Genomic DNA, 8,846 nt, shown 5'->3' on the forward strand with positions numbered 1-8,846 from the left:
CGAGCATAGTGAAAACGGGCAAAAAAGCTTCCACGTACCAGATTGTAACGGTTAACCGGCGGAGATGCGGGGCTAGCCAAACAGTCGAAAGAGCCTTAATGTTGCTTCTTTTTTTTTTAGCTATAAACCAAGTAAGATTCTTGGTATCATCATCCTTGTCCTGCAAGACTCGCTATTGGGGAAGGCGCCTTTGATGCGGGTTTACGTATCGGAGGGAATACGCCTTCGCTGGGCGTTGACGCACATGCGTCGCTTGTGAGTGTTTACCTGAAGAACGGACGTGACAGATACGCAAAGCGGCAAAGGTAGGCAGCGACGACGAGTCCACCACCGCTCCACTCCCCGCCCCGGCACTCGCTAATCACTTCGCCGGGTTTAAAACCGCACCAGATCCGACGAGCCAGCCGAGTCGATCCGCCGGCCACCGACGCGCGCCGCGGCACCGAAGCTTCCTCCCTTCCTTCCTTACGCCTGACCCGCGATCTCGATTGGGGAATGGGGGTGGAGGAGGAGGAGGGCGCCATCAACGGCGGCGAGGAAGGGCCCGGCCTCGCGGCGGCGCCGCACGACCGCTGGGTCCTGCTCCGCCCCGCCCAGGGCTCCGCCCGCCCCTCCGCCCGGTACAAGGTGCGCGCGCAATTTCGCTCCGGTTTGGCCGTCGCGGTTCCCGTCTCTGATATCAGTGATCTGACCTGTTGTCCCGTCCCGATCCGCCCACCTGCTGGAGCCGTAGCCGTAAGTGCGCATGTAGAGGTGTTGTGTTGGGATCCAAGAATGGGATGCGAAATGTGATAGCCAGCCACTGTATTCAACTGAATCCGCGGGGCCGGTGGAGGCAGTGGTTTCCGGGGAGTTTTGGTCGCAGAGAGAGACGTCGTTTCCCACCCATTCATTCTGCCCTGCTGTCGCCGCTAGCTGATTGAGATCGAGGAGTTTTTCGGGATAGGAAGTGTAACTCTGCTGAAGTTGCTGCTGCTGTTGTTACTGCACTGTGATCTAGGAGTATTTTTTAACACCGCGAAAACATGCTTATCAAATCTTCAGACAAAATGCACGCCAAGGATCGTATGGCTGATGTGATGTGCGGCTCCAGTGTTCCGTCGTGCTGTGCTATTGCCTTACACTGCGTTTTGTTTATCCTGTGATGACTACTGAAGTGCTGAATACATGACAGCATGCCGCGGAGGTGGTTCAAGACAAGCTGTATGTGGTCGGGGGAAGCCGGAATGGCCGTTCTCTGTCAGATGTTCAGGTTTGGGCGTTTGGCACTCACGCATGTTAACCCATCATGTTCCCTGCTCCTCTAACACCTGAAATATATCCTAACAGCAGCAATTTTGGCAGGTTTTTGATTTCAGGACATCCAAGTGGTCAGCGTTGCTGTTAAGTCCTAGTCGAGATTCAAACCAGCTGAATCTTGAAAATAATGCCGGAAACCAGCCGTTCCCAGCATTAGCAAGCCATAGTATGGTAATGATATCATCTTGCATTTCTGTGGAGAATTAACTAAACTTTTCCTAAGCCTCGTTAGACCTTTTGAGCGAAAGAGTGTCATTTGTTATGCTGACTAGTGCTTTCATTCAGGTCAAGTGGAGGAATATGCTTCTGGTTGTAGCTGGGAACTCCAGAGCATCAACATCGAATAAGGTTTCAGGTGCTTCTTTGGATTTCCCTCTTTCTTGGTTCATACTAAAACGCTGAGCAGCAAAAGATTTGGCCATGGGTTTGATTAACAATATGTAGTAATAATTCAACTATCACTTTATGGTTATGCACCACCACCAAAAAACATGACATACTTGTTTATGCCCCTAAATGTTGTAAGTTTCACTATCATAGAGTTGTTCTACTGTCATACATGAACTGACGTGTGCACATATTTCTTTTTTTTCACTTTAAGGTGGATTATTTTTTGATCTATGTCAGTCCATATGTATCTGGCGAAATTTCAGATTTAAAAATAAGCAGTACTACAGGGATGGTTCTCAGTTACTGTTTTTGGTATTATAAACCGTGGCATTTTTTTTTTCATTTCCTTGTGCTGTTTACATACTGATTAATCACGTGTTAAACTTGTCGTGAATCAACATGCTTCATCTCAACTTCATAAGTTACATTTTTCCCAAATCCCCAAAATTGCCTCTTTCCAGTTTCCATTGCCTTTGGCATGGCAGCTCTGTGTAGCAAAGGCCCACGACCATGAGTAGTCACCCAGTGTATCCAAGGGGGTATTGGCATGTTCCCCATAATGACATGGCCCTGTGTTTGTGATTATTACCTCTATTTTTCTCAATGAAAGGCAGCGCCCCTGCCGGTTGCTTGACAAAGAATGTTGCCTCTTTCTAACACCTAATATATTTTAACATAATGATATGTGCTTAACATTGCCTCTTCATGTTTTGGAGTTATCTTCCAGATGACTTTACAAGTACTAGAACTGATTGCTGTATTTCTGCCTGCAGTTTGGTTTATCGATCTGGAAACAAATAGCTGGTCTGCTGTTGATACATATGGAAAAGTTCCAGTAAGAGTCTTTCTCTCCTGTGGTTATACATTAATTTACTGGAGAACATGTTCTGAATCCTCCCTCCATCAGATGGCTCGAGGTGGGCAATCTGTAACACTAGTCGGTTCTCGATTAATAATGTTTGGTGGAGAGGATAATAAGAGGAGGCTTCTGAGTGATCTTCATGTACTTGACTTGGAGACAATGATTTGGGAAGAAGTTAAAACAGAGTAAGAGTTTACTTATTAGTTAGCTAAATATCGCTTAAGGTATTTCTAACCACTTGCTGAATGCTGAATTCATCGTTCTGTTTGTTATTGTGAAACAGAAAAGGTGGCCCAGCTCCTAGGTATGATCATTCGGCTGCTGTTTATGCTGAACATTATCTTTTAATCTTTGGCGGTTCCTCTCACTCCACATGCTTCAACGATCTGTACTTACTTGACTTGCAAAGTGTAAGCACTGAATGCTCTTATGTATTTTGCTATACAAGTACACTTCTGCATCAACTCACATTCTGTAAATCTGCAAAGCCAAAGTTTATTCGATAAAGTAGCTGATATTTAGTTGTTCTTTGTAAACCCATTAAAGATCGTCAAAGTTCTCCACATTAATTGTTCTAGGTTGTAGCAGGAGTTGCAAGTTCAAAAATTTATCAAGTTAATAGTAACTGCAGGGTTAAACTGTTCCAATCAAATGACTAGGATCCAACTCCATTTTACTATCGCTAACTACACATCAATGCATCATAAAATGACATGCAGATATGCTTATCATATTATGTTGTACTGTACACATAAGGGATACTTTAGAGGGCTTTTCCTCTTGAGCCTAATTTAACACGACTTTAGGACTCAACTGATAAGTTTGCGTAAATAATGTTTAATTGTAACAGCTGGAGTGGTCTCAACCTGACACTCAAGGTGCACATATAACTCCTAGGAGTGGCCATGCTGGTATGATGATTGACGAAAATTGGTACATAGTTGGTGGTGGAGATAATGCCAGTGGTAATGCCTGGATGCATGATACAGTATTTATATGTTTTTATTAAATTCATTTTGTGCTGTTCTTTCAGCTCCGGTATCTAAGGAAATGCACATGTTGTAGGTTCCACTGATACAATCGTAATGAACGCTTCCAAGTTTGTCTGGTCTGTTGTCACTACTGTGTCAGTTCGAGATCGACTTGCTTGTGAGGTAAGCAGTATTTGCACATTGGTGCTGACATGTTCAGTCATAAAGATTGGTCATACAAATTCATGTTCTAGGAAGTGCATAACTATGAATATTTAGAGCTTTAGCTTTTCATCATGTGATGAATCATGACTTCTTAACATACTTTTCAGGGTCTCACTCTTTGTTCAACCACAGTTGATGGCGAAAAGTTTCTAATTGCCTTTGGTGGTTACAATGGGAAGTACAACAATGAGGTATTTGCTTTGAGCAAATAACGACTATGCATAGTATTTTGTTCAAAATGATCCACCTGTATGATTTTCTCTTTTGATGGCTGTTGTCATGCCATTGTCTCTATGTGGTCCCTCTAGTTGGGGTTTTTGGGTTTAGGGTGAAGTTACATATTCTTCATTTTCCCTTTTCAGTACTCTATGTTTCCGTTAGCAATTTTTAGTGCACTTTGTTTCAGTTAAGCATGTTCTTTAACTCCTAATGAAAATAATGACACTACTGCAGATCTTTGTGATGAAACCCAAACCAAGAAACTTTGTGCAACCTCGGCTTTTCCAATCTCCAGCAGCCGCTGCTGCTGCAGCTTCTGTGAAAGCTGCCTATGCTGTTATAACTGCTACTGATGAGAAAACTAAAGATATTGTTGCTACTGATGATTTGGATGTGAAGAGAGCTGAACCTGGAAGTTCTTCCAAACAAATGGTTGCCGAAATTGACGCACTTAATGGGGAGAAAGGAGAACTAGAGTCTCGACTGGCAGAAGTTCGCACTGAAAACTCAAAGCTAAAGGATAAACTAGATATGGTGAAGTTGTCCTACAATGAATTAACAAAGGTAAACTGTCATTCCATTTTTTTCTTTGAGAGTGCAAACTGTTTTTCCATACTGCAGAAGGAAATTCTTATTCACCATATAAATTTCCACTGTTTTTTTTCTTATGAAGGAACTTAGATCAGTTGAGAATCAGCTAGCTGCCGAGGGCTCAAGATGCCAGAAACTGGAGGTTCTGAACTTGCCCACTATAATTATTTCTGAGCTTGAACACACGTATTTCCAACTGTCCTTTTATGCTGCTGATTGCTTACCTCTTCTTTTCTCTGGTCAATTCAGTCCCAAATTGCTGCTGCGCATAAAAGGTTGGAGTCTGCCAGTTCTCTGGAGAATGAACTGGAAGCCTTGCAGCAACAAATATCTCAGGCTGAACAAACCATGACGACTTCTCAGAGACGGAAATCTGGGGGCGTATGGAAGTGGGTGGGAGGAAGTGCAGAGGTCTCCGACAATGAATAGTAAGTCTTGCGTGCAACATGCTTGAATGGAAAAATATCCAATGTACTTATGTGTTACCGTGCTAAGCTATTCTCAAAGCTTCATGGTTATCATTTTGCGCAACAATATTGAAGAGGTTGATGTGGTCCCTGTTTTCAAGGATACAATGCATGGTTCTAGATCATATATAATGTAAGCAAATAGTTAGTGCGTAATGTAGAATGATGTGTGAAATGAACATTAAAGGGTGATTGCCTACATGTTTTTTGGCATCTATGCTGCTTTATGAAAAGAGAACCAGGAAACAAACTTTTCTTAACAAAGTGTTACCGCACATATATGCAACTCATGTATGATGAAATCTTGTGCCCTAGTTTAGATTTTTGACGTTTATCTCTATATATATTTTTCTTCCCGAAACAGTTTCTTGTATGCTTACAGAACCAAGAACAGCAAAATCCTGGAGGTAGAGAAATGTAAATGTATGCCAAAGCTGCATTCCATTTCATTTATTTGACATGCGTTATACTGATTTCCCTACTGTTGAGGCCACCTCTGCTCAACTTGCTCAATGTTTCATAGTTGAACTTACAAGAGTGTATGTAACTCTTTAAGCATTATATGTCAGGTCCACCAAGACAACCTTGATTTCGCTAAACTAGAGTCCATAAAAACTATCGGTTCTCCTTTTACAGATCCCCTTTCAATTTTTCATATGGCTCGATATGTGATAGTACAACTTCTGGGAGCACTTGTAACTCTTTAAGCATTCTATGCCAGGTCCTTCAAGACAGGCAACCACCCAGCAGCAAAACGGAGGCGAAGCTGCTACAGTTTTGAGACGGCTTGTTTGTCGCAGGCTACCGGGCTCCTCCTCAAGAACTTGCCCGCGACTGATTTTGCGAAGACTTCACTGAGAACAGTCTTTTGGATCTTCTGAAGAGGCGACACCTGGGTAGAAATTTTCCGTAGGCGGCCCGTTTAGACATTGCACAGCAAAAACATGGTAGTAATCATACATATGACAAGTATACTTAAGATTGTACCGGTCTGGAAATATAATTGGTTTGGGATGTTAGGTCTTGTTTTTTGGTTTTTACCTTTCTGGAGTTGGTATACAAATATGTTCATTGGTTCAGGCGACTGGGTGGAAAATACATTGTTTACAGCGTAAATTTACAGACTCGATCAGGTGTTTCTGGTCCAGGTGTGAGCATGTTATGTGCCAGTGCAATCATTTTTTGTTGTTGTTGGTAAATTTGGTTTGTTCAGTGCATAAATGGATTCTTACCAGAGAGGTAGCCTCGCTTGGCGATGGCATTTGATCTGGTATTTTGCCCTTCAGCCTGAAGATATTTCAACATGTAAAGATGGTTGAGTGATGTAATCTCTGTGGGTTCTGTGGCAGTGTATATAGTCAGGGGCTCAGGGCAATCTTACTGTGTGGCTGCAGCATCAGGTTGCACGAGCAGCAGAGGCCCCAGAGGTGCAGGAGCCACCTGCACCTGCTCCGGTGACTCCGCCGTCGCCGCTCCCATCTCCGGCGCGCCTGACATCTCTGCCAGATCGACCCACGATAGCCTGCGCCGAAACGCCTGCCGTGAGTCATCTGCGAGCGGCGTCACCGCTGTCACCCTCCGCAGCGTGGCGAGCTTCCCTTGTGGCAGTGCGGGAGCAAAGAGTGCCGCGGCCGCCTCGGGGGTCGCGACGACGTCGGTGGCGCTGTGGGCGGCCACCGCGGCGCGCAGGTCGGAGGACGGCAGCAGGAGCACCGTGGTCGCTCCGGCCGCGGGGAGCCCGAGGGCGAGGAGCGCCAGCCCGCCGTGGACGCTGGTTCCCCACGCCGGGAGTGTGGCAAGGCAGACCCGGTCTTCGTCGGGTGAGACCGCGCCGGCCACGGTGGCGATCAGGTCGGCGTGCGTCATGGCCACCTTGCTGGTCGTCGACGAGCAGTGGACCACGAGGGCCGGGTCCCAGTGGTCTGGCCGGTCCGCGGCAATGGCGTCGAGCGCGGCCGGGTCGCCGCCTTCCATGAGCTCCTCCGCCGACACCGTCCGTGGGTCCGGCGACCTCGCCATGAGCAGCAGCGGCAGCCCGCCGCCCGTCCCCGGCGCGCCGACGACGATCGCGGCGCCGGACTCCCGCGCCACGGCGTCTACCTTGGCGCCCGGGGCAGCGACGACGGCCACGCAGCCGGCCGCGAGGACGCCGAGGAGGATGGGCGGGAGCAGCAGCGGGTCGTCGTCGGGCGAGGGGAGCGCCACGAGGATGGCGTCGCCGCGGCGGATCCCGAGCCCGAGACGCAGCGCGGAGGCGAGCGAGAGCGCGGCGCCGCGCAGGCCCGCGAAGGAGAGCGCGCGGCCCGTGGCCGCGTCCACGTACGCCGCGCGCGCCCCGGCCGCCGCATCGTCCGGGTGCGGCAGGCGCGAGAGCACGAACGCCGCCGCGTCGCCGCCGGCCGCGCCACACTCGAGCGTCTCGGCCTCCATGTCGCTCGGTGCTATGCCTGTTGGGTGTAACGCGGGAGCGATTTCTGGAGTTTTAAAAGCGTGGTCGGCTCGGTTTTGGCGCGCGGGCGGCATCGTGGAGTCCGCGGGGAGGCTTGTCCGGTGGCGTCGTCCGGCCGGGGACGGCAGCCACGATGCCGCCGCCCGCGCTCTGGTGCGTGCATGGGTGGTGCACAGTATCTTCAGGAGATATACCATTCTTTGGATCCACTACTGACTACTCTCGTGTCCCTTGCGTCCGTCTTCTATCGATACGGTGGTGCGTTCCTGGTACAAGAGGAACGTCACGTTGACCCGACACCCCGGTCCCATCACAAATTGCAACAAATTCACCCCTCGACCCACCGATTTCATTTGTTCTCTCCTCTTTCTTTCTCTGCGCCGGATGCCTCGTAGCTCCACCGTCGTTCCGAGCCTCAGCGCCACCTGCACCGGCACTTAGTCCCCCCATCCGTGCTCGCCGCTGCGGACATCATTGCTGACAACTTTCGGGCTGCACCTTGCCCTTGACGTGTTTCACACATTGTCCGACCATGTTTTTTGAGATTTATTTGTAGGAAAACCTATGGATTCGGATGCTTCGTCGGACGAGGCGTATGGACCAATGTAGCTTAATAAAATGATTGATAATGAGTTCTTCGATTCGTGGGATTCGAACGAAGAAGTGGATATGATCATGCTCATGAGCACACAAGAGAAAATGAACCGACAGGTGGAGCATACTCTCAACTTCAAGGGCTCAACCAAAGGGAGAAGAGTTATTAACCGGGATAGGGACCGTGGAGCACGACTGTTGTACAAGGACTACTTTGCTCCAGACCCAACTTTCCCGGATGATCCATGGTTTCGTCGTTGTTTTCGTATGCGCAAACCATTGTTTTGCGCGTTGTGGGGGGAGTAGAGGCACACGATGATTACTTCAAGCTCACCAGGGATTGTTGCGACCAACTTTCTTTCTCTCCTAGGAAGAAATGCACGGCTGCTCTGAGGGTGCTTACACTTGGTACTGACGCCGATGCCGTTGGTGAGATTTTTCCGCGTCATGGTGCAAGTATTTGGACAGATTATCTGAGAGAACCAAATGTGCAAGACACATAAAAGTTGTTGGCTATGAGAGAGGCAAGATGTTTTTCAGGAATGCTCGGATCAATTGATTGCATGCATTGGCAATGAAAGAACCACCCCAAAGATTTGCGTGGAATGTACCAAGGTCACACCAAGAGGCCACCATCATACTGGAAGCAGTGGCATCACATGACTTATGAGTTTTGCATGCTTTCTTTGGAATGTCGGGATCTCACAACAACATCAATATTCTTCAATGATCTCCCGTGTCCGGGAGACTTTGTAATGGGGAATCGCCGCCATGCAACT

At 48.0% G+C, this 8,846-nt stretch overlaps 2 protein-coding genes across 3 annotated transcripts; one reads left to right on the forward strand and one right to left on the reverse strand.

The window, feature by feature from the left end:
- Positions 1-290: 290 nt before the first annotated feature.
- Positions 291-6,223, forward strand: LOC109743607 (acyl-CoA-binding domain-containing protein 4). Of its 2 annotated transcripts, XM_073502649.1 has the most exons (14): positions 291-627; positions 1,175-1,252; positions 1,345-1,470; positions 1,585-1,654; positions 2,463-2,524; positions 2,597-2,736; positions 2,835-2,961; positions 3,402-3,516; positions 3,617-3,705; positions 3,855-3,938; positions 4,201-4,530; positions 4,640-4,699; positions 4,807-4,985; positions 5,746-6,223. In XM_073502649.1, coding segments are annotated over exons 1-14 (1,593 nt in total). In that variant the 5' UTR covers positions 291-495; the 3' UTR covers positions 5,747-6,223. The 2 variants fall into 2 exon arrangements, with proteins under 2 accessions (XP_073358750.1, XP_020158289.1); XM_020302700.4 differs by lacking the exon at positions 5,746-6,223 and having other exon boundaries at positions 4,807-4,986.
- Positions 6,200-7,678, reverse strand: LOC141026330 (4-coumarate--CoA ligase-like 3). The gene is made up of 2 exons (XM_073502650.1): positions 6,406-7,678; positions 6,200-6,311 (listed from the first exon to the last, which is right to left on the reverse strand). Exons 1-2 carry the CDS (start codon positions 7,668-7,670, stop codon positions 6,200-6,202), a joined length of 1,377 nt encoding a protein of 458 aa, XP_073358751.1. The 5' UTR covers positions 7,671-7,678.
- Between the last annotated feature and the right edge of the window lie 1,168 nt (positions 7,679-8,846).

This window comes from Aegilops tauschii, chromosome 6 (assembly GCF_002575655.3).
Source record: "Aegilops tauschii subsp. strangulata cultivar AL8/78 chromosome 6, Aet v6.0, whole genome shotgun sequence".
Taxonomy (NCBI): Eukaryota; Viridiplantae; Streptophyta; class Magnoliopsida; order Poales; family Poaceae; genus Aegilops; species Aegilops tauschii.

Bases quoted from the DNA above. Each gene is read 5' to 3' on its own strand.
- LOC109743607 (XM_073502649.1), top strand. From the start codon at position 496: ATGGGGGTGGAGGAGGAGGAGGGCGCCATCAACGGCGGCGAGGAAGGG. The intron at 3,517-3,616 runs GTAATGCCTGGA...CACATGTTGTAG, and splicing joins TGGTGGAGATAATGCCAGTG to GTTCCACTGATACAATCGTA. The intron at 4,700-4,806 runs GTTCTGAACTTG...TGGTCAATTCAG, and splicing joins CAAGATGCCAGAAACTGGAG to TCCCAAATTGCTGCTGCGCA.
- LOC141026330 (XM_073502650.1), bottom strand. From the start codon at position 7,670: ATGGTATATCTCCTGAAGATACTGTGCACCACCCATGCACGCACCAGA. The intron at 6,312-6,405 runs GTAAGATTGCCC...AAATATCTTCAG, and splicing joins CCTGATGCTGCAGCCACACA to GCTGAAGGGCAAAATACCAG.